The 23,973-nt window shown below is 56.5% G+C and overlaps 1 protein-coding gene across 4 annotated transcripts in view; it reads left to right on the forward strand.

The window, feature by feature from the left end:
- Positions 1 to 23,973, forward strand: part of RPTOR (regulatory associated protein of MTOR complex 1) — a 270,956-nt gene that overhangs the window by 176,800 nt on the left and 70,183 nt on the right. For all 4 annotated transcript variants that reach the window (XM_019735643.2, XM_019735644.2, XM_074319891.1 and 1 more), the window contains exons 8-13: positions 1,961 to 2,061; positions 2,556 to 2,700; positions 7,931 to 8,006; positions 13,487 to 13,588; positions 19,648 to 19,731; positions 21,633 to 21,743. In XM_019735643.2, coding sequence (XP_019591202.2) covers positions 1,961 to 2,061; positions 2,556 to 2,700; positions 7,931 to 8,006; positions 13,487 to 13,588; positions 19,648 to 19,731; positions 21,633 to 21,743 — 619 coding nt within the window. The remainder of the gene's footprint in view (positions 1 to 1,960; positions 2,062 to 2,555; positions 2,701 to 7,930; positions 8,007 to 13,486; positions 13,589 to 19,647; positions 19,732 to 21,632; positions 21,744 to 23,973) is intronic.

Here is a 23,973-nt window from a genome sequence, read left to right on the forward strand (position 1 = left end):
GTCGGTCATAGTCACGTTTGTAGATGGTGAGGGTGGAGCTTTGGTGGTGAAGGCGAGCCGGAGGGCCCCAGGCGGATGAGGAGGCTGTCCAGACAAGTTCCGTGCTTGCCAAAAAGCGCAAGGTGAGGGACCTGCCTGGGGGAGCGGGGGGACTGGGGACAAGCTTCCGGGTTTCTGGGCCGTTACTGATGGTTTAAGGCCATGGGAACTCTGTGCGGGACTCGGGGACTCGGGACTCCGTTGGCGTTGGTTTTGCCCTTGCTCCTCTGAGGCCTCCCCTGCCCGTCTGGGGACACGGGGGCAGCTCCCCACCCTCCCTCTCCAGCCACGGGACTCTGCCCGCCTGTGTTTGGAGGGAGATTCTGCTAAAGGAGCAGTAGCCAGAAAGCCATCGAAAACCCTGCAGTCGTAAACAGAGAAGCCCGCAGACCCCTGAACAGACCCGCTAAGGGCCGGGTGACAGTGTCACTGCGTGCCATCACCGTGACAGTGTCACTGCAGCAGAAATGCCTGTTGGGGGCCATGGAGGGTACTGTTGTGGGCCTGGCCCCGCGAGAGTGGTGAGCAAAGGCAGGCGGTGTCGCAAGAAGCCTGGAACGGACCGGAGAGCAGGCGAGGGAGCCATCTGCGGTTTTGAGCTTTGATAAAACTGAATCCGCAGGGATATGTGACACATGGGAGAAGATGGTGGCGATGGTGGTGAGCTGTGCAGACGGGTAGGCAAAGGGTGAAGGAAGGCACCTCCAGTCGCCTCCTCATCTTGTAAGATCCGGAAGCAGAGTGGCCGTTGCTGGGGACCGACGTCAGTGCTTGTGGTGCCTGGTGCCCGGAGAGAGCTGGTGGTCAGTGCTCGCAGATCAGCAGAGGTCAGAGCAGGCAGGATGGGCCTGGAGTCGGTGGCTGTCCACGGGGCAGTGGGAGAACCGTGAGCACAGAAGCAGACTCCGTGTGGGGAGTCGAGTCAGGAGCAGCTAAGCGAGTACTGGCGTCAGCCTGTGGAGGCTGACAAGTGGGACAGGAGAGAGGAGAGGTGTGGGAGCTCAGCCCAGGTGAGCTCTTAGGTTGCCGTGGGCTTTGCCGAGAAGGACAGACACACTGGAGGGCACAGCAGACGCTGCCCGGGGCGCATGCAGGCCCTGTGCCAGGCCTTGTGCTGGGTGTCCCCACACTCATCTCTGAGTGACCCTGCACAGCAGCTATGGGGACGGGACGGCAGTGACGAAGGGCTGAGGTGGCCTGCGTTCTTCAAGGAGCTAGACCTCTGCTGTGTCTCCTTCTGAAGTGCAGAGTCTCGGTTTAGTTCCCACTTTGCATCAGTGACGCAGAGCCACCCTGCTCCCTTCCTAGCCGCTCTCTGCACTTGGGCATTTGCTGCACGTCGGTCCTTCCTCCACGAAAGCAGGGCCCTCCGTGTAGTGACAGTGGTGATGTCTGGTGCTGAACAGTGCTTAGCCCCCTGTAGGTGCTCAGACACAGTGCTGAGCGGACAGGAGGTAAGTGGACCTTAGGACGAGCATCCTCCTCGGCTTGGGGGTTGGACGCGCCCTTGTGCAGGCAGGAGGCGGGGCCGGGCCTTGCACTGTGGTGCAGACTCCTTGGAGGCAAAGGCCACGGGCTGCCCGTGGAGCCCAGTCCATGGCTCATGTCTCAGACACGGGAGCTGCAGGGACGCTGTGTGCTGCCATCGGGCCTGCTCCGTACGTACGTCTGGGGCACCCAGAGAAATGGCTTTTGTACAGGTGTGGAAGGGGAAGGAAGTGGCAGGTGGAGGTGGGTTTCAGGTATGCAGGTGGAAGTCTGAGTCTTAAACCACAGCGAGGCCATGGCGTTGTCCTAGGGAGGCCGAGCGTCTCCTGCCTCTGGTGGAAGCGCTGTGTTCCCCTCGCCTCTTTCCTTCCCACTGTCCCCTCCCTCCGTCACCTGGCTCGGTAGTCACTGATGGACCCACTGTGTCTCCTAGGATCCCCGGCCGGCTAAATGACAGGAGGACCCCTTTGGGCGAGCTGAACTGGATCTTCACGGCCATCACCGACACCATCGCGTGGAACGTGCTCCCTCGGGGTGAGGCTGCAGCCCCGGCCTGGGCGGGGAGGGCTGCAGGCCAGGAGCAGGACACACTGCCGGGGACATAGGACGAGTGAGATGGAGCAGGGGTTCTCCCCAGTGAGGAGAGCGATGGGGGGACAAAAGGCAGAAGGGAAGGAACCACAGGCGCTCTCCGTGAGAGTGAGCTGGGCCACGTGACAGGTGCCGTGTGAGCCCCACAGGAGTTTGCTGCTTTCCAGGCAGATTCAGGGCTCATCTTCCACAATCACTGGCACTGCCCTTGTTCCTTAAAACCACAATCACTGTGGTAAACTTGTTGATTGGCTGGGTTTGGGAGTTTATCCATATTTACGTATGTAAGCGTGTACTTATGTACTGACAGTGGATAATGTACCTGTTAGTCCCAACTTGCTTGTAAAAATTTTTGATGGAAGTAAATTTGTGTATTTGTCTTTAAATGCTGGACATGAGTCATTGAAGACGCCTTTTTATCTTTTCTCTGCCCTCAGATCTCTTCCAGAAGCTCTTCAGACAGGACCTGTTGGTGGCTAGTCTGTTTCGAAATTTTCTTCTGGCAGAAAGGGTCATGAGGTCATGTAACTGCACCCCGGTCAGCAGCCCCCGCCTGCCCCCCACCTACATGCACGCGATGTGGTAAGTGGCACGCCGGCCTGCTGCGGACGGACAGCTCCGCTCCCTAAATAGTGTGGGTGCTCTCGTGCTGTGCTCGTACTGCTGAGGTTCGTGGTGTTAGGTGCCGCCAGAGAGGGACACTGGCCACCAAACTTGGAGACCTGGGTGCTGCTCACAGGGAATGAGATCCTGCCCACAGCTGTTGGCCAGCAGGCAGCCTGGGGGTGTTTCAGGACTGGGAGGGCCCCTCGTCCCGGAGCCCCCCGCGATTCTGTCACTCAGGGGCAGGATGGTGCCTCAGAGGGACGGGTGTTGGGAAAAGAATCTGCCGGCTGGATTCATGAAGTGAGCCCACGAAGGCTCCAGAGAATTAGCCTGTGGGCTCGTGACCAGTCCATGTGCTTACTGCACGTACGCGCACACACACACACACGCATGCTCGCACGTATGCATACACGTATACACGCACGCGTCCCTGCACAGATACGCACGAGTGTGGTCTTCATAGCTGTCGCTTACACCTTTCCCCCAAAACTGGGGAACTGCCGTTAACACTACTAACAGTAGTTGGACGATAACCACGGCGTCAGTTGTCTTGAATCTCGACCGTGTGTCTGAAGGCATGCCGTTTCTCCTGTCTCCTTGCTTTTTAGCACAGAGTCTGAGGAAGTGCTGATGGGGTGGTAAAGGAGAGCGAGTCTCGCTTATCCCCGTCAGCGGGAGAAACCCCGATACAAGTGTTTAGACAGAGCCATTCACTGAGGCTTAACCTGAAAACCATTTTACGGTGTCTTTTCATGGTCAGGTTTGTTTCAGCTGGTGATTTTTTTTTTTTTTTTAAGATTTTATTGGGGGAGGGGAACAGGACTTTATTGGGGAACAGTGTGTACTTCTAGGACTTTTTCTCCAAGTCAAGTTGTTGTCCTTTCAATCTTAGTTGTGGAGGGCACAGCTTAGCTCCAGCTCCAGGTCCAGTTGCTAGTTGCAGGGGGCGCAGCCCACCATCCCTTGCAGGAGTCTAACCGGCAACCTTGTGGTTGAGAGGACGCGCTCCAACCAACTGAACCATCTGGGAGCTCAGCGGCAGCTCAGCTCAAGGTGCCGTGTTCAATCTTAGTTGCAGGGGGCGCTGCCCACCATCCCTTGCGGGACTCGAGGAATTGAACTGGCAACCTTGTGGTTGAGAGCCCACTGGCCCATGTGGGAATCGAGTTAGGAGCACGGAGCTCTAACCGCCTGAGCCACCGGGCCGGCCCCAGCTAGTGATTTTTTAAAAAATATGTGCGCAACCCCTTTTCTCTGACCCCAGAAGCCCAAAGAACCAAGAGGACTTTGTAAGCTAACTGCCTCTCATTCACTCAAGGAAAATCGGGAACTACCATTCTTATCTGTGCAATAAAGAAAGCTGCACTGTGCTGGCCAGAAAAGGTTAAAACACGCATCACCCCTAAGCTTTTTAGGAGTTTACAGAGTAACACAGAGAACGCTGATACAGCGAAACCCAGCTGTAGGAAGCGAGGTCTCCGGAAGACCCAGCCATGTAGCAACTTCAGTCATGTGTGAACGGAATGGCAGACCACAGCAAATCCCATTTCCACAAATCCATGAAGACTAGAATTGGATGAGAATTGTTTGAAAAGCCTTTGTAAGACTTGGAATGAATAATTAGAACGGGGACCCACGTTTCTGGAAGAGCAGATCTTCACAGGAGTCTTATTCCCATGAGAAAAGCGGTGCCTGAAATCCTGTCCATTCCTTCTGAACCAGACTTATAAAACATCTTTTATTTTAAAAAGGAAAAAGGAAAAGAAAAGAAAAAAGAAAGACAGGCAGAAGAGCTGAGTGGGGTCAGTGCCGCATCTGCCCATGGCCGGAAAACTAGTACAACAGGAAACGGGCTGCCCAGTGTAAAGGGCCTTCCAGCCACTAGGGCCTCACCAAGCCACACAGGTCCCTTAGGAGGAGGCAATGTGACGTCCACCTGGCCAGCCAGCAGCGAGTCCACGTCTTGGGACATGTTTCTCTAGGTGTAAAGTGGCCTCCGTGCAATGTGCTCAGCTGCAGAGAGGAAAGCTGATGGTGTGCTGTGCTGGGAACAGAGCCACGACCAGAGCTGAGCAGAGAGCAAAAAGGAGAGGCGGGGGGAGCAGCTGCAAGGGCACAGGCTGCAGCGCGGCCGCCAACGTGGGAGAACAGGCCTGGGCACCTCGGGTCGCCGTGTCACCTCCAGACTGGGCTCGGCACCATTGGAGTTACCAGGGGCTTTGGGCACAGCTCGTTCCCATGATGCAGCGCTCGAAACCGGTGCCCAGAGCGTTCCCGTGCCCATTAATGGACCAAAGCTTGTGGGTCCCCAGGGAGCGCTCCGCCAAGGTAGTCAGAGCTGCGCTGGGAACCAGTAATTCACCCCGCAGTCATTATATCCCTTGGGTGGTGATGGAGAGGTTGAATTCCTGGCAGGAGAAGAAGGGAACAACGCGTAACAAAAATTGAGGTTAAAGCACAGAGTAATACCCATTTACACTTGGCCTCGGGCGGGGTGCTAATGATGAACTGCTCAGGGCCTGTTCCTGTTTAATTTTTGATGCGAAGCCGTAAGGGAGCTGTTCCCTTTCACTTCCAATTTCAGCCGGTCCTGGAACCCTCGTGTTTCTCGGTGGTAATGACCTGTACCTTCCGTGCCACCGAGGGCGCCATGCTCGCTGACTGATGGGTGCAGCTGGAGGCCGCGCTCCTGGAAGGCTGTCATCCCGGCCCCTCCTCAGGCGGTCGCGGCAGCGTCTCAGGCCCATTTCCTGAAATCCGGGCCGTGATGATCCGAGCAGCCCAGCACCCAGCGCCCACGGAACGGTCCTTCCCGAGCAGCAGCGCACACGCCCCGCCCCCACGCCGGTGCCGGAAGCAGGGCCTCGGGCCTGGGGACTCGTTTTTCCTGTCCCTCAGAGAGAACCCAAGTCCAGACGCCACACTCCCTGTGATCACTGCACCCTGCAGATGCAGCCGTTCTGGTGGACGCATCCTCCGCAGGAGCAGGTCGCCATGCCGTGCAGCTGTGCAGCTTAGTGGGGCCCTGAGCTTCTCAAATGTGACCCTTTCCTTTTGCGTAAACCACCAGCGGCCCAGAGAGGGCGGCTGGCTTGCCAGTGCCCGCCCGCCATGCGCCCCACACCTCCCCTCAGGCATCCTGCACCTTCCACTGCGCTGGTCGTCAGATTTGACCGCCTGGTGTCAGCGGGTCTCAGGTGTCCTGTCCTCTGTCACTCAGACAGCTGCGCCCCTACAGTCGATGGCCCCGAGCAGCTCGTCTGCATCCCTCCCCATGACCTAAGGGACACCCCTGCCCTGTGACTTCCTGTCATGTGGCAGTCTCCTGAGCCTCTGTGCACAAATGAAAACACAGCCATCCTGGGCTGGTTTCCTGCATGAAAAAGTGTGCAGCACACGGTCCCCAGTGCGTGGACCTAGGTTGGGGCCAGCCCTGAGGAGCCATCAGGCCTCATGGTGACAGTGGTCACACTTCTTAGGATGGTCAGCCCTGGCTGATGTGGTTTCTCTGTGGAGGACGAGGAAGCCAGAGCAGACGGTGCTGAGTACTCTTTCCGGGCAGCTGGCTCTTGGTGCTTTGTCTCGAGTCCCGTTGCTCGGGAACCTGCGGGCAGTTTCTAATGGGTTGGGATTCTTCGTCTTCCTGATTGTGATGAGGTGGGCTGGACGGGGCACGGCAGCCGCTGTACATGAGGGCGATCCCAGAGGTGCCCGCCGGCCCCCCTCGGAGCTGGGTGCGCGGCCAGCTGCCACCACACCCATCCACCTCACACCTTCTTCTCCCAACTGTGCACACCTTTCTCCTTCTAACTCCTGAAGCTGAAACTTTCTATTTGATAAAACTCAAGGCATCTTTGTAGAGCTTAATTGCAATAATTGACTTTGCTTCTGTCTTAACAAAGAGTAAGTGCCTCCCTCATGGCTGCTAAACAACCAGTTTGCCTGCAGCCCGGGCATTTATTGAGCGCGTGGGAGCTGCTTATGCCTGTACTGTGGGCACATTTGATTAGCTTCTGATTGCCTCTTAATTAGATTGGTGGGGGAAGGGCACGCGTGAGCAGAGGGGGCCAGTCTGGGAGAAAACGAACCGTCTCATGTATTTGAATAATGGGACGTCGTTTTGTTCATCTGAAATTCCTACTGTTTTCTCGGGGGGTTATGTTTTTCTCCTTGTTTGATCCTTCATGAGGACATCTGAGGAGGTGCCGTCGGACACTCAGTTCCATTAGGCCAAGTGAACAGAACGTGGGCTCCTTGAGTCTGAGGAAATGCCCTGGAGCAGCGTGTGCAGTACTGGAAACTAAGTTGTGTGCTGAGCGTGACTTGGTTTCCACGAGGGGCCCGCTCGTTAAAGGAAGGAAGTAGGAATGGAAGCATCACGAGGTCCGTGGGACCGGGCTGCGGTCGCGGGCTGCGGAGTGAGGCAGCGACCGGCATCCCGTTTAGCCCTGACCTTGGACATGCGGCGGGTGCAGCTCCCTGAGTGTCCCTTGCCCCGCCAGCGACTCTGCCGAGGCCTTCCTGTCACTCAGGGTCTCGCAGGGCTCTGGAAGGGAGACTCGAGCGTTAGCCCATCTCGCACGTGTGAGACGACCTTCGGGAGATGAGCCAGCAGTGCCAGGCCTGGAGCCAGGCTGTCAGTCAAAGAGGCTGTTGCCCCCCTAAACCAGCACCGCCTGTCTCGTCCCCAAGTGGTTGGTGTTGGGCACAGGTGCAGACCACTGAGGGATGCTGGGCCAGACAGCGCTGGCAGTCTGGGGAGGTGGGGGGCTAGCGGGGTGCCATGGGCGGGACGAGGGGCATTCCAGGTCCCCCTGGCCTCACGCCGGCTCATTCCTGATGAAGCGTCTTGGCCTGACCCTTGCCTCCTGTGGCACATTGGTGTGTGACGTAGCTGCTGTCCGGCCACTCTGGTGTCACAGCTGCTCCCTGGGCGTGCGCAGGCCACTGCGCTGGGTGTGCTCACGTTGGGTGGGACCCACACTAGAAGGTGGGACAAGTCCCTTTATTTTCCCCAAACTTGTTTCTCACTTTAAAAAGAAAAGATGTCACAGCACAATGGTTTGAGCATGCTGCCAGCCACCTGTTCCTGCTCCCGTGCCCTCCGCCAGGGGCCATGGGCACAGCCGCTGCCTGCTGTGTCTGGGGCCCTCCTGTTGAAGCCAGTCAGTGACGCCCAGTGGTCGTCTCTCTCTTCTCTCCCCAGGCAAGCCTGGGACCTCGCCGTGGACATCTGCCTCTCCCAGCTGCCCACGATCATCGAGGAAGGCACTGCATTTCGGGTGAGTCCCTCTGGGTGTCCTGCGTGGGTTGCCCTGGGGGCTGCTTCTGTGGGCACCTGGGCTGCAAAGCGCCTGTCAGGTGGGGCGCCCAGGACACGAGGGTATCTGACTGCACTTAGTCAGAAGTTCAAAAGAGTGTGTCAGCCAGAGGTTAAAGATAGATTCTGAGGTGGTCAGCCCTCAGGAAGTGTCTTCTGTTAAAACCTTGCCACATAAATCTGCTTTCCCCGCGCCCCACATCCCGCCTTTAACCGTGGGTGTCCCTGAGACGCTGCTCCCCTTGCTGTGCCTGGAAGCCTCTGAGGGCGCAGTGCTCAGCCCCAGGGACTGTGTGGGCCCCGGGCCACATTTCCTAGGGGGTCTGCGGTCATGGAGTCAGTGCCATTTTACTTGTGGTGCTGAGAGAGTAACTCCACCGGGGTCTCCCAGCAGCTCTCCCAGGGCCCCCTTTTGTTTTGTTCACGATTCATTTCCTGAGTGTTTGCTGTATGTGGATGCCAGGTCTGATGCCTGGTCCCTTCCTCAGGAGTCCCGTGAGAAGAGAAGTCACAGCTCTCAAGTTAGAGCACCCTTAGCAACAGGTGGAGGTGGGAGGCCCGGGGGCTGTTACCCAGAGGGGTGCAGGGGGTGGGGGCGGGGCGGCCCGGCGGCCCTCCCGTGTGCCTGAGCTCTCCCACGGAGGCCAGGTTTGGAAAAGCTTGTAGGACTTTGGCTTTTACACGTGTGCTCTGTGCATGGTTTCGTTCTGTACCGTTAGGGAATCAGAGCTGTGTGCCCCATGTGAAATCATCCGGGTTCTCTGTTCTGGCCTTCTGCTCCTGTGCCAGGCACCCTGCCTTGTCAGCGAGCTTAGAATTTCATCTCTCATCTGCGGGAAGCGTGTTCTGCGTTAGGGAATAATTTCACCACATTTGACCGGGGGATGGAATAACTGAGGTGGACCTCATGCTAGCTTTTTAATAGTTTTCACGTTTTTGAAGCATAACATACGTATAGAAAATTCCCTGTGTCATAAGCACGCGGCCTGCCGAGTCCAAGCTGCATGGACACACTCCAGGGACCAGCACCCACGTGGAGCAGCCCCTGGAGCCCCTCCCGGCCGCCCTGGCACTGCCTTCCCCCAGGGCCGCCGCCGCCCACGGCCCTGTATTCAGATGGGTGCAGCCTCCCACCCCACCGCTTTCGCACGGCTCCGCATTGTCGCTCCCTCTTGTGACAGCGGTGGCGCTACACTGCTCGCTTGTCATCCCAGGGCCAGCGGGCACTTGGAGTGTCCAGGGTGCGGCCCCCACCAACGGTGCTGGCCAGGTCCCGGCTGCTGTTGACACCTGAGGCTAAAGAGGAAGCAGGACTGTGGGGCCTTTGTTTGAAATGTTCATAGTTTGTTCATTATGGATTTTTGCCTTAATGTTTATCTGTTGAGTATTGTATCCAAGTTTTCTTTACCTCAATGGGTGAGTTTTTTGGTGCCTCCTTAAGTTTTGTGCCTGAGGCCAGTGCCTCCCTCACCCCACCCCAGGTCCAGCCCGGCCTTGTGCATTTGTGACAGGTGTGTGCACTCGAGGTGCAAGTTCTGGTCACAGGTGTGCGTCCCTCGGTTTAGCAGCTGCTGCCAGACAGTGTCCCGGGAGGTTTCTGCCCACAGCTTGGGCAGTGTTCTCGCTCTACATCCTGATCGATGGTGTTGTCCAGCTTTTCCCCCTTTTGGTCTAGTTTAGTGTGAAAAGGTATTTCATTGAGATTTGGTCTTGTATTTCCCTGTTTCGTATTTTTATTGGCCATTCGAATATCCTCCTTTGTAAATTCATTTTTCTCTTATATTATCTGTTTCTTATTGATGTGTAGTGGTTTGGTGTATGTTCTGAATACGAATCCTTTGTGATGCATTGTGAATACCTTTTTTCACTCTGCAGGTGTCCTTTTCAGGTGTGTGACACAGAGATTCGGTACCTATGTACGTTATGAAGTGATCACCACAGTAAATCGTTGCCTCTGTCACCCTTACAAAGTTATTACAGTATTTCTGAGTATTTTCTCTGTGCCATTAGTTATATCCCCGTGACGTAATAATTTTGTAACTGGAAGTTTGTACCCTTTACTCTCCGTCACCCGTTTCAGCCACCCCCCCACCCCGTCCCTCTGCCGGCCACCAGTGTGTGTTCTAATCCATCACTATGGCTGCAAATAGTGTCTTTTTAAATTTCGTTTTTTATTTTATTTATATATGTTGTTTACAAGTGATTTTGTAAACTATTAAATTCACTTTTGTTCTAGTAATTTTCCTATAAATGACTGGCCTGTCTTAAAACTAAAAGAAAGCGTAGCATTTACGAGTATTCAGTCTTCCAGTCAGCGGTGGGAAGTGACGGATTTTTATTCACAGTGGCAAGGACCCTGTCAGCACTGGCGTTTGTTCACGGAGAGAGAGAGGCAAGGAGAAGAAGCTTGCACAGCTGACTTCCCTGAGGGTTTAAAGAGAGCCGTCTGCGAGCTCAGCGGTCTCACAGGTGGTTGGACATTGAATGCGCTGGGCTGTGCGGGGGTTTGTTGTCTCTTCTTGAGCAGTGAGGTCGTCCATAAGTAGCGAGAGTATCATTCCCCTGCTGGCACACACAGGAGCCAGGATCGGTGTGTTTGCGGTGGGGACAGCAAGTGAGACGAGCAGGAAGTGTGTGGAGATAAACCAGCTTTCCTCTCTCATGTGACAGCACAAGGCCGGCTGGGTCTGCCCAGTGGTCAGGCCTGGCTCTTCGTGCTCGTAGCCAGCTGCCCACTTTTAGTCCATGGCACGTGGTGCCTCTTGTCAGACCTGCAGACTGTCTGAGCCGTGGGCTGACAGCAGAGCAGACCGCCTGCATCAGAGTTGTCCTGGGAGGCCCTGGCCACGTGGCCACGTGACTCAGCCTGTGCCCACCACGTGTGTGAGCTCTCCTCTGGAACACTCATCCTGGGTTCCGTCTTCTCCCCCCCCCCCCCCCGACTCTGCACAGCAGCACTGACACTGCAGAGAGCATCTTGGAGACCTGGCCCACAGCATCCGCTCCGAATCATTGTCCGATGCGTGTGGGCTGCTCCACATAGGGTTCGTGGCGCCTCCTTCACGAGACTGAGCCACGCATGTGCTGGGCGGTCGCCGTGGTTCGCGCTCTAGGAAGCATGCCGGCTTCAGCTCACTCCTGCAGCGAAGGCTTTTCCTTCTCGGTTGTGCTGGGTGGGAAGGTCAGAAGCGCCCGTCTTGCCCGCTGCCTGGAGCAGGTTCTCCAATAGTGCACAGCCTGGTAACTCAGGCAGGAGCCAGCCCGACAGGGAGGGAGAGGACAAGGCTGGATGTGGGCTTCCCAGCGGCCCCTCACAGACGGAGGGTTTTCCATGCAGCTGTGTTCTCGCCAGACGTGGGGAGGGAGGGCGCGCTTCACCAGGTTGCTGCTTTTACACCAATTGATGAATAATTCACGGAGAAACAGGAAAATCACTTGGGAGGCTCTGTTCCAGTTCATTCTGCCCCCAAATTTAATTGACTTGATGTAAGCTGACTCTGCAGGAACGTGAATTCTTAAGTGGTGAGTGTTCTCTGCATTCTCACGTGACGCACTGTTTATGACGGGCCTGGTGACTCTGATGTCCAGGCGTCTCCGGGAGGCATGGAGAGAGCACACCTGGAGTGTGGTGGCTCTGATACGCGGAGGCCCTGCCCACGGCTCAGAGTGTCCACACGGCTGGAACCCGGGGATCGCAGGCCGGCGTCCCTCCCTTACATACAGCTGTGCCTCTGAAGTGCAGCCACCGCTCTCCCCATGGGAAACAAAGACGGTGGGGCAGAGCTGACAGGGTGGGAGGCAGAGGTTTGTGATTTGGGGATTCTTTTTATTTGGGGCTCGGACAGCAGAACTATATGGAGTGAAAATGGTTCCATGAGACAGCACAACCCAGCAGGCCGTCTTCTTGGCCTCAGTTCCCAGACCTCCTTTCACGGCCGCGTCCCCCTCCCATGGCCGCGTCCCCCTCCCACTGGAGCCACCTTTTCTGGGGTTTCCGTTGTCTTGCCATCGCCAGGAAAGCCATCCCCTCCACAGTGCCAAAGCGAGGACACACCAGCCTCTACACCCCCATGGCCACTGTTCAGCTTGTCCCTCCATCACTCTGACTTCTGGGGGCCCCTGCTGGCCTGCCTCACCCACTGATCCCAGGTCAGGCACAGTCTTCTCACATCCTCTGCTCCCTGTCCCCTCACTCTGAGGTCCCTGAGTAAATTGCACCTCTGGGTACACCCACACCCTAGTCGGGACTGGGGGAACCCGCTATACCCCGCGGTGATCACTACCCTCGAGGGGCCTTACACGCTGCCGGTTGGTCTGACCGAAGTGCTGCCTTCGTCCCTTCCAGCTCCTCTCTGCTCCGACCCACTCCAGCACCTCCTCTGCGACCATATCCTCCAGTCCTGTCTCACTGAGAAATAGAAGCGATAGGAGAGAGCCTCTGCCCGTTCCCTGTGCCTGCCCACAGCCCTGCCCCCGGCCGGTCTGCTTTCCCGTCTCCCGTTCTTGGACAGCTGCCGGTGCTCCCAGCAGCACCAGCCGACCATCTGAGCATCACTGCCCCTCCATCACCAGCCCCCCTCTTCCCGTCCTGTATCAGTTTACGAATATGCACCAGTCTCCGTCTTTAAATGAAATCTTCATCACGTGATTCCACCTGGTCCCCTCCTCCTGCAGCCTCACTTCATTGCTCGCCTTCCCCTTTCAGCCAGTTCCTTCAAAGGACTGTCTGTACTTGAGTCTCTGCATCACCTTTCATTCTGAGCCCACCCGAGCTATGCTCGCCCACTGTCACCCAAGACTGTACTTAATGGTCTCCAGTGGGCTTTGTGTCACTCAGCCGGTCACGGTCACACTGAGTTCCGAATCTGAGTCCCGCCAGACCCGCCCCCAGGCTCTGACACTGCCGGCCACTCTTCCTCCTCCAGCTCCGCCCTCCGCTGGCCCTGCGTCCGCCTCACCTCCTTGGCCTCTAATGTGGAGAGTCCAAGGCTCATCCTAGACCCTTCCCTTTCTCACTTGACTTTCACTTCATAGCTCTGCCCAGACCTGTGTCCGGAAGTTCAGACCGTGTGCTCCGTTGGCACCGGATGTCTTCATGCAGGTGTCCAGTGGGCATCTTTAAGTCCACGCAGCCAGACGAATCCCCGTCTCCTCCCAGCAGCTCACACCGCCGTCCCACCTCAGCTCAGGCCCCCCCCTTCCCGGTGCTCAGGCCACGCGCCCTGCGTCGTCCTGGACTCCGGTCCTTCTCCCGTCCGTCCCCGCGCCCAGTCTGTGTACATACTCTGCTGCTTCTCCTGGACAGTACATCGGTCTGAGCACCGCTCACCACCTGCTCTGCTCCGGCGGTGCACAGTGGTGGTGGAAGTGACGGGCGGGTGGGTGTGAGGGCCAGGTGGGAAGGGTGGGTGCCTAACCCACGCCCCCTCTGCCCACCCACAGCACAGCCCGTTCTTTGCCGAGCAGCTGACCGCATTCCAGGTGTGGCTCACGATGGGCGTGGAGAACAGGAGCCCGCCTGAGCAACTTCCCATTGTGCTGCAGGTGAGTCGCTCCAGCTCAGGCCCGGCGGGCTGAGCGTCCCATGGAAGGAGGCTAGGTGACCGCGCTGTCCTGGGGGTGGTTTACCGGGAGGGGCATGCAGGTGGTGATGGCACTGGGGGAAGCAGTGCCACAGACCTTCAGAGGCATGGGAGCTGACTGCACAGTTACACCTGAAGTGCTCTCCTGGGAAAATATGTGCCGCCACCCCCCACCCCCATGAAACACTAATTTGGGGTGTAGCAGCCACCCCCATGCCTCCCTTATGCATCAGGGACCACAGATGCAAATTAATCCTGGAGGAAGGTGACGCAGAGCCCTGAGCAAATGACAAATGGGCTGCCGTGGGCTCCAAATCAGGCACCTGTGGTCCCTGACGAAATGAGCTGGGCGCCATCACCGCCCCGTCCTGGACATGCTCCCACGCTGCATGTGGTCAAGGGCCAGTCACACGGCAGCCTGTGTCACTGCACACTGCAGACCGTGTCCCACTCCGTGGCTGGGAGATCACTTTGTGGGTCCCGCCCAGCTAAGTGTTTGGGTCGTGATCAGACAGGATGTGGTGGCCAGTACCAATGCCCATCCCAGGTGAGAAGCGCAGAAGGTGTCACAGAACTTTGTCAGTTAATGTGTGTTCATGGGGGAGGCGTGTGGGCTGCGTCGTAACATGAGGACAGCATCAAAAGAGTTTTAAAACCACGGTCAGTGTAGACACCAGGGTCTAATGACTCACTGAGCCTGGCAAAGCTTTTCTGCAGTCAGGGTGGCCGGTGGAACATGAGGAGAAGCTGCAGCAGCAGGAGGGTGGGTGTTTACGTCTGTGTTCAGTTATGAAGTGCAGGGCACCCTGCCCTGGGGTCTTCGGTTTGGAGCATCGGCCAGTGCAGTCACCACTGCCCCAAAGAGCTACTGAGGTCCCTCGCCTCTGGGACACGGACGGGATCGCGAGCTTCCTGGTCCTCCTTTCCAAGGACGTCCTCCCTCAGGCTGCTCGCCGCATCGTGCATCCTGCCAGAAGCACCGCCCGCCTCACCTGGCCACATGCTCGCTGTGGGTGAACCGTGTCCCTCTGTCACCACTGTGGACACAGCCACTTGCCTTCCTGGTGTGGGTCCACTGCCCCCGTCAGTCGCACACTGGCTTTGAAGATCACGTGTTTGCAACAGAGCTGAGGTTTCACCTGGTTCTGGACGGGGGGCCAGGAATCTCAGCACAAAGGGTCTGAGAGGAGGAGGCGGCAGAGCTGTCCAAATGCAACAGTAGCTGCGTTGCCTCAGTAACAGGTCGGCAACAAGGTAACATCGTCTGCGCTGTTTCACTGGAGATGTTCTGATGCTGCCGGTTGTGACCGCTTTTCTGATGTTGGGAGAAGAACGCAGAAGTTGTTACTGCTTCTTACATTCTTCTGGATCAGCTTAATATAAGACTATCCCAAGTTTGCAAGATGAGCTGTGAGCAAATAAACAAATTTTCAAAACAAACAAAAAAGCAATAATAACAACAAAACAAAGAAAACTGACCAATTGGCAGAAGCCAGCGCTCTCTCCTTTAATGAATGCAGAAAGGTGGCCGGGTGTGAATGAAGCCAGACAGACAGGATTTCGGGGGTGGCAGTGGCGCGGGGTAGCTGTTACCAGAATGTTTATGAGTGGAGCCGGTGGCCCTCCCACTGACCTCCCATTATTTCAGCAGCGGGAGGCGGTGAAGTCAGTTCCCTCCAGAGCGGGGGTGCGAGGCCGCGTGTCAAGTCCAGTTCTTTCAGGTCTGGCGAACATCCTCTTGTAAATGGCCTCCTATCGACTTTTTTTAAATGTTCCATTAACAATCCACTCCCTCGGGGAAAGAGAAGACCTAATAGAGCCGACTTTCTGACGCTGAAATAAGGAAAGTAACTGTGACAGAAAAGGAGAGTGTCTGTGTGTGGTCTTCCACAGAAACGTCAGAGTCTCTGTCATTCCCGAGCGGCCGGCTCCCGGGCGGTGCCCACCCTGGGTCAGTGCATGACCCTTTACTGAAGAAGAGACGGAATGCACAGGGGCACTTGGCCCACGGTGTCAGCTTCTTTCTCGTGAATCCAGTTCACTTCACCATGCTTTACCTTCAGGAGCTTTATTTTTGCCAAAGCCTGGACCCCGTTATCCATAAATTATCCTCTCGTGCCGTGGCGAGTGAGAAAATGTTGTTTGAGGGAGAGAACTTCAGCACAGAGACTCCAGCTTTTCCGATCCCTGCTACTTTTCCCACAAGCCAGAGAGATAGCTACCTCTCCCCGGAAACTTGAGAGGCATTCGCTGATGAATGATCGTCAGGGTCAGATGCACTGTCTGCTCTGCCAGCGGCTTTGCAGCCCCTCCTGCAGACGTCAGCATGGACGTGTACTGTCACCGACAGCCCGAAGTCCTCTTTGCCCTTCTAAAAACAGGACTCCGCAGAAGGACCGGAGAGAAGACTCTGGCAGCCACAGCCCTGCGAGGCCGGGGTTGGGGTTGCTGTCCACGCTCCCTGTACACGGAGGAGCCCAGGCAGAGAAGGAGGAATCTCCAAGTTTAGAAAAGAGGGGGAAGAAAGGGATTTTAGAGGACACGGCGTGAGCACTGTACACAGACCTGGGAGTCAGCACGACCTTCCGTCAGGAGAACCGTTTGCTTTCACTGTGTTGTTTGATGTTAAATAGAATGTTTGGTCTCAAAATACAGGCTGATTACTAGGGGCAGCAGGATGATAAGTGGGGTGTTACTGTTACATCCTCCCCGGGACCCCAGAATCTGTGGTCACCGGGGGCCGCTTGGCCAGGGCTGCAGCCGCTGCACCACTAGGCCGCAGCCAGCACTGAGCTCTCCACACACAAGACAAAGCATCCCCTTTAACTTGGGGTCTCACGTCACCATGATGAGTCTCCAGTTTGGGTTGCCACAGACCAAGGGGTCCCATCCTGTCACCACGACACTTAGCTCTCGTTCCCAGAGGTCCTGGGGCAGTTTGAAACTGGAGCTTAAAAATATATACTTATATATACATGCATATGTACGCACACGCACGCACACACACATGTACGCCAGTCCTAATTGTAAAAGTAACTTTAATTTATGTGGGGCTTCCATTTTAAAAAAATATAAATCAACAGAAGGAATCTGAAAAAAAGATGGAATGTTTAAAAGAACACTACCCAACATTTTCCCCAGGGCTCTTTGTTGCTGCTCTTTATTTTCCCATGAAACATTCATGATCTCAGCACAAAATCCTGCATTGCCGGAGGTCTTCAGATGCTGAGTCTGGGACCAGTGGGCCGTCGATGCTTTAAAGGAGTTTCATCAACGTGGACACACAGTCGGGAAGACGATCGTGTCACAGCAGTGATGCTGACTCGTTTCCCTTTCCACTTTGCATTCGTAAATGAGCCCTTTCTTTGGGTGCCGGTCAGTGTAACACAGATAACGTGATAACGTGAACTGGCCTGGTTGGGTTTCTTAGCCCTGCGCTGTTTCTTCCTCTGCAAATCTCTCTGCTATTTACCTTGAAAAACAGAGTTTTTTCATTCACGTTTGCACTGTTTTAAACAAAAGGAATCCAAACGCAGAATCTTCACAGGCTCCAGGTCTGTTTGCTGTGTGATTCTGATGTGATGTCGCAGCCATTTCCACAGACCTGGTGAACAGGAAGCTCTGCTCAGCCTGGATGGGTTGGAAACGTGGCCTCAGGCAGCGTCGTTTTCTGTAACAACAAATAGTCGGGGCTGGCCCAGTGGCTCAGGCGGTTGGAGCTCCATGCTCATGACTCCGAAGGCTGCCAGTTCGATTCCCACATGGGCCAGTGGGCTCTCAACCACAAGGTTGCCGTTCAACTCCTCGAGTCCCGCAAGGGATGGTGGGCTCCACCACCTGCAACTAAGATTGAACACGGCACCTTTAGCTGAGCTGCCGCTGAGCTCCCAGATGGCTCAGTTGGTTGGAGCGCATCCTCTCAACCACAAGGTTGCCAGTTCGACTCCCGCAAGGGATGGTGGGCTGTGCCCCCTGCAACCAGAACACGGCAACTGGACCTGGAGCTGAGCTGCACCCTCCACAACTAAGACTGAAAGGACAACAACTTGACTTGGAAAAAAAAAAAATCCTGGAAGTACACACTGTTCCCCAATAAAGTCTGTTCCCTTTTCCCAGTAAAATCTTTTTTAAAGAAAATAGTCGCTCACACGCTTCTGAAAGAAGATGGAGACGTCCACGACTGCATGCTGAAGCCAGGACCTGAGTGTTTTTTAGGCGGCCTCGTGCTGGACGGCTTTTGAGAAGAAGCTCAAGTCAGATGCAACCTCCCCTCTGCTTGGGGAGGAAACAGAACTGTCCCGAGGGCACGTGATTTAAGCCACACAGTTAGGAAGTGACAGAGTCGGGCGAGGTCAGGCCGGCCAGACTCCAAGGCCACACTTTTCCACTGCCTGTCCTTGCCCCTCCAGTCCTAACTTTCAGGCAGCAATGGCCCATGATAACCCACCATCTACAGATAAGGGGGACCCGGTCCCAGGTCAGAAGGGAGCAGCCCGCACATAACCTTTCCCAGCTTCATAATCAGCACCTGAATGTCCCCACACGAAGCAGACCACTCAGACCCCCCATCCAGCAGTGATGTGGGAATGGGCCCCAAACCAGTGGAAGGCGAAGCAGATGGCTGCACCCGCGGCTCTTCCTCTGGTCCACTTCCCTAACCTGGGCCCCCCCCCACCCCCGCCCCGGGAGCATCTTCTCAGGAACCTGGTGCCTTCAGGACCGCCCCACCTCTGTCCACCACCTCGTGCTCCTGCCACCCCGCCCTCGTCCCACCAGCTGAGTTCACCCCTACACGGGGGCTGCTCTGGCCCCCACGTGTCCTCACCCTGTCCCCTCCTGCTCTGCCTTGCCGTCCTCCCCACAACTGCACCAGATCCACGTCCCTGCACCAGTGGGCCCTCTCAGGGGTCCTCTGCTCACCTCCAGGACCAGGTGACACTAGAAGCCGCCTGTTCCTCCCTTGGCTTCAGTGCCAACACCCTCTCGTCCACTTCCTCTGCCTGTCCCTTCCCTCGCCCAACCAGCTCTCCCCTTGTAGGCCACCCAGCCTCGCTGGGCTGTCTCTCCGTCCTCTTCTTCCAGAGTCTCCTTTCCCTGACCCTCCCTCTCAAGTTCTGTGAGTCACAGTTCCCACTGTCCTGCAATCTCTTTGTCCCCATTGCTCATGGATACCTGTCGTGTTGGCAAGTAACCAAGTGCTATAGGCTAGTATTGTCCTGGGAGCTTTAATTTCTTATTTAATAAGACGCTTGTGCTATCCTTGTTTTATGAATTAAGAAATTGAGGTTCAGAGAAGTTAAGTAATTTGCCCAAGGTCACACAGCAGTGAACCCCACAGCGATCTGTGTCCTCCTGCCCCGAAATCAGAGAGAGCAGGAGGGGCGGCCTCTGCGTGTTGCCGGCAGTGCCCTGGGTGCGGCAGGGGTGATTTAGTCACAGAAGTGTGAAGACACTGTGACCCTGTCCCGTCAGTGTCGGGTTTCTCCCAGGGAAGGTGGACCTGTCAGCATATTTATTAGCAGTTTATAATAGCAAGGATGTGATAACGACTTACATCTCTGGCACTGGGGAAACTGTTTAAATGAATTAGACACATTTGTAAAGGGACGCATGGGGCTGCCGTTGGGAGGTCATGGCCAGCCGAGTCCAGAGATGGAGAACGAGATTCAGAGTGTTGCTTAGTCAGAAAGGAGGTGAGAAATGCAACCGTGTATTATGTGGTTTAGAAGAAATAAGGGCAGTGTGTCCACAGAGACCAGTGTCTAGAGGTGCATGTACCAAAATGTCATCAGCGAAATATGTTCAGTGCAGTTAAATGCATGTCCCTGTACTTCCTGTAATGAGCGTGTTACCTGTTCATGAAGAGGTAGGTGTTTGCCTAGCCAGTCTGACCAGGCTAGGTCAGGGTGAAGGGAGCCCCTGCCATAGTGAGGGGGCATCGGAGCCTGCCCGTCACCCCCGAGGCGACCGGCCCGGGCTTCCCACGGCCTGCAGTAACCCCTTGTCTGTCTTTCTTCTCAGGTGCTGTTGAGCCAGGTGCACCGTCTGCGAGCACTCGACTTGCTTGGGAGGTTCCTGGACCTGGGCCCCTGGGCGGTGAGCCTGGTGCGTGTTTCTGCATGGACGCGGGGTGGGGCAGGCGCAAGACTGTGTGTGACAGCTGTGCCATCGAGGGTGACTGGGGACGGCGAGTGAGCGGTCCATGACTTCCTCGGATGACACGCCCTGTGGGCCTCTGTTGCCGCGGCATCTGGGGTTTGGTTTTTCTGTGCCCTTTTGTCCCGTCTGCTGTTATCAGGCACCGGCTTTGCAGGACAGAAAGCGCTGCTGCCTCTGAGGGAGGGGCTGGCCTGCCCCCACCCTGCCCTGGCCGCGCGTGGCACGTTTCTCCCGGGAGCAGTTGTGAGCCCTCATTCACTGTCTTCTCACTCTGATTTTAGTCACAGTTCTGGTTATTCCTCTATAGCAGAGTTGAAATGGCCGTTTAAAACAGAAAAGTACAAAAATAGAATCAAAAGTAGAAAAAGTAGAATCATTTTAGCAACACCTCACAACAAAGGAAATATTGAGAAGGAATCTTTAGAGTAAAGGAGATTCAAGAGACCTGCCAATCAGTTGCAATATAGGGACCCTGTTTGGTTCTGTTTGCAATTAAACATTGGAAAGCTAAAGTTGGAAAAATTAATATTCGTGAAATAATTAGAAATTTAGCTGAATATTTTATGTGATTAAAGAATAACTGTTCCCTTTTTAGGTGTGGCAATGATATGTGGTCATGTTTTTATAAAAGAGGCCTTATCTTTAGAGACAGACGCTACATGCTCACAAATGAAATCATGTGACGTGTGCTTCAGAGCACAAGAATAAGTGGGCGTGGACGAGGGTGGGCGAGGGGCCTGGGTGGGGAGCACGTGGGCAGCAGCACGTGATTCTGTGGGTATTTAAGTGTTTCATTGTGTAATGTTAACAAAGAGGGACAGTGACAGTGCGCTGAAGGAGGAGAGAGCAAGTCTGAGAGCAGGACAGCCGTTCAGCACTGTCACTGGGCACGGACACCCCCGGGTGTCACCCACAGGTCACCAGTAGCGAGGTCGAGTCCTTGGCGAGTGGCTGTGTGAGCTTGTGCAGAGTGGTGTTACCTGGGCATCAGGGGAAAGCCTGGGTGGCACTGCTGTCTCCTGAAGGGCACAGGAAACGTGTTAGTGACGTTTGAGCGATTTTCATTTATGTGGCTCATTTTAAAAAAGCTAAATCTGGCCCTTTAAAAAATTAAACTTATGCTAATTGGAAATGTTGCTAATGTATGAACAGATGCTAGATAAGCGAGACATTAGACATGGCCTGTGACAAGGAAAGGACCCAGGACCTGCCACGGGCCTGGGCCACACCCTGCATCTGTCCCAGAGGGGGCACCTTCCCAGTGTCTTTGGAATTCCCACAAATTTGAGATAAGGAACTGATGAAATTGACATACCTGCACTTTGCCCCATCGTCCCGGTGCTGACATGCCATCTCCTCTGTTACTTCCCTATGAGAGCAGAGAGGTCCCCCAGATGCGTGGCTGCCAGAAACCAGGCACCGGGAGACCCAAAGCGGGTCCCTTCTGAGCCACTGCCAACCGGCACCTCTCAAGGCACCTTCCCCTAAAGGCCTGTCTCCCGTGCACACATGAGTGTTGAGCGAGCTGGGCGGGCGCATCAGGGAGAGCGAGAGGCAGAGCCACACGTGAGGCTCCCAGTCAGGCCTTATGCTTGTCGCTGAGAGCAAGCAAGGCCGTCCGGTGAGGGCGGTGGGTTCCCAGGCACGAAGCTGCACGGTCCTCACAACGGGAAGCGGCACGAGGTTAATTCTGGTCTCGAGAGCAGAGCAGATGGAGTCCCTGGCACCCTCTGGGTGGGATCAGGGAGGAGGGAGTCAAGGGAAGCCCTTGCTGGCAGCAGGGCGCATCCGTTCCCGTCGCCTTCCCATGTGTGTCCCTGGCTGGCTGACGCTCTGCTCTCGCGCAGGCCTTGTCCGTGGGCATCTTCCCGTACGTGCTGAAACTGCTCCAGAGCTCGGCCCGGGAGCTGCGGCCCCTGCTCGTCTTCATCTGGGCCAAGATCCTCGCCGTGGACAGTGTGAGTTGTCGTTTCGCTGCACGTCCCCCGGCCACACTCCTCACTGAGCCGAGGCCTCCCAGAGGCCGTGGTCGCCGAGCGCCAGCAGGGTCTCCGAGGCGCGGTGCCAGGGCCTGGCTCCTTTGTCCCTCCCGCGCTGACCCCGCACTTCCTGTCCTTCTCTCCTCCAAGCCTCTCTGCCAGGCGCTGCTGGCTGTCCTCCCGGCCAGAAGGAAGCCCACGCCTCCCCGCGGGGCCCAGTCCCAGCTCTGTCACCCCGTTGTCGGGTCTCCTTTGCTGCGTGCACTGCACTTGTCCCTCTCGCCCTGCATGCTGCCTCCTGCCCGTCCCCAGCCGTCCCTCCGGCCACTAACTGACCCTGACCACTCTCTTGGCCCCGCCTCCTCCAGACCCCATCAGGCTCGTCTGCCTCTGCCCATGCGTTTCCCTCCCCGCCCTGGCTGTGGGAACGGTCACACAGAGGCCGAGGCTTCACCCGTAAGGCTCGGCCCTGCAGCACTAACGGTCACTTCTCAACCGTGACGGCCCAGCCTGCACCCCCCACCCTGTACTGTTCCTCAGAGCATGCAGTCCTCTGGCCCCTCCACAAAGATGTGGAACTGAAGGCGGTAGGAGATACACAGGTCAGCTGTCTCTGCCCTCGACAGGATCACAGAGCAGTGGGGACACAGCCATGTGCTGTGAGGCCAGAAGTCACACATCCCACAGGGGGCGCGTGCCACAAGCGCGACATTCCTGAAAGAGGAGGGGGCTGCGTTTGTGCTGGACTTAAGTGTAGGGGTGTGGAGCATAGGTGTCAGGTGGGGGGGCTCAGGGACAGCTAGAGCCTGGGACAGAGGGCGTTCAGAGGCAGGCAGGTGCTCCAGTGAGCTAAGACGCTGTAGACCTCGGGAGGGCCATCAGGCAGAGGGCACTTCATTCCAGGTTTAGGGGTTCAGACTTCATTTAGCAAGTGTGAGAAACTTAAAGATTTTGGAACAAAGAAATAGTAAAAATCAAGCTGTGGTCAAATCAAATGTCAGGCCTCAGTGTAAAGAGATGGTAAGGTTAACCGCAGGGCAGAAGCCACTGAGGAGACGGACGGTGGCCGGGGAGGTGGGGCCGGTGGGCAAGGGGCAGGTGGATGTGGGAGAGACGTACTCAAGTTTGAGCCTGTGCGGTGGCAGGGGTGGCCGTGTTGGGGACAGAGGGGCGACCAGGCAAGGCGGGTGTAGTGGGGGGCACTTTCGGGAGACCACAGTGACGAGGCCCAGTGGCCGAGAGATGGAGACGGGGGCTCGTCCAGCCAGGGATGATGGTGGGCGAGCCCTCAAAGGGCTGTGGGCAGAACTGGGGGAGCAGAGGGGAGCTGTGGGGGAGCGTTCTCCAGGGGCCCTGACCCACAGAACACTAAGGAAGAGCTTTGGGGTGCAGGTGGATTCTGGGAGTGGGGAGGCCCCTGCCTGTGCAGGTCGTGGAGACAGACGGATGGACAGGGTGCTGGGCCCCAGTGCCTCGTGGTGGCTGCCTGTGGAGTCGGTGGGGGAGGGGAACAGCATCAATGCCAGGTCAGGATTGGGAGGGGGCTGGGGGGCCGTTGCTTGGTTTGAAGTGAACACTGAGCTCAGCAGGCTCCGTTGACGAGAAGCGAACCCGTGGGTATATGCGTGCGTGTGGTGCCCGGTGGCTGCCCCTCCATGTGCAAAGGTCTCTGAATTCTGACGTCACCTCTGCAGGAAGTGTGATTTTACAGATAAGAAAGTGCTGGGTTTCGGGAGCTGCTGGGGCAGCAGGGCTGGTCTGGGCTCGGGGCCTCAGTCTGAGTGGGGTCTTCCCAGATGGCAAAGTGGCAGAGCAGGTACACAGGTGGCGAGGCGTCCACTCCCCTCTGTGGGCAGAGCAAGGGGATGGCAGGCTCTGCCTGCTCCCCCGCAGCCACAGCTGGCCACCATCACCAGGGCCCCTGTGCCCTTGAAGTAGCCCTGCAGTCGGCCCGTGACCTTGGGCTCTGTCAGCAAATGTCCCTGGAGCTCTGTCTCCGGCAGCCCTTGAGCCTGGCCCTGCCCTCCTGTCTGTGCTCTCCGCCCTCGGTCCTGCACACTGCTGGCCGATAAACCACAGAAACACCCCTCCGCTCACCGCCATCCCACTAGGAGGCCCTGGCGACTCGGGCAGCCCGCCCACCATCCGACCTTGCTCCCAGGCTCCGGGCCTCCTCTCTCACCCCCTAGCGGGCAGAGCTTCACTGTGA

The sequence above is a fragment of the Rhinolophus sinicus genome, linkage group LG15 (assembly GCF_036562045.2).
Source record: "Rhinolophus sinicus isolate RSC01 linkage group LG15, ASM3656204v1, whole genome shotgun sequence".
In the NCBI taxonomy this organism is placed as follows: Eukaryota; Metazoa; Chordata; class Mammalia; order Chiroptera; family Rhinolophidae; genus Rhinolophus; species Rhinolophus sinicus.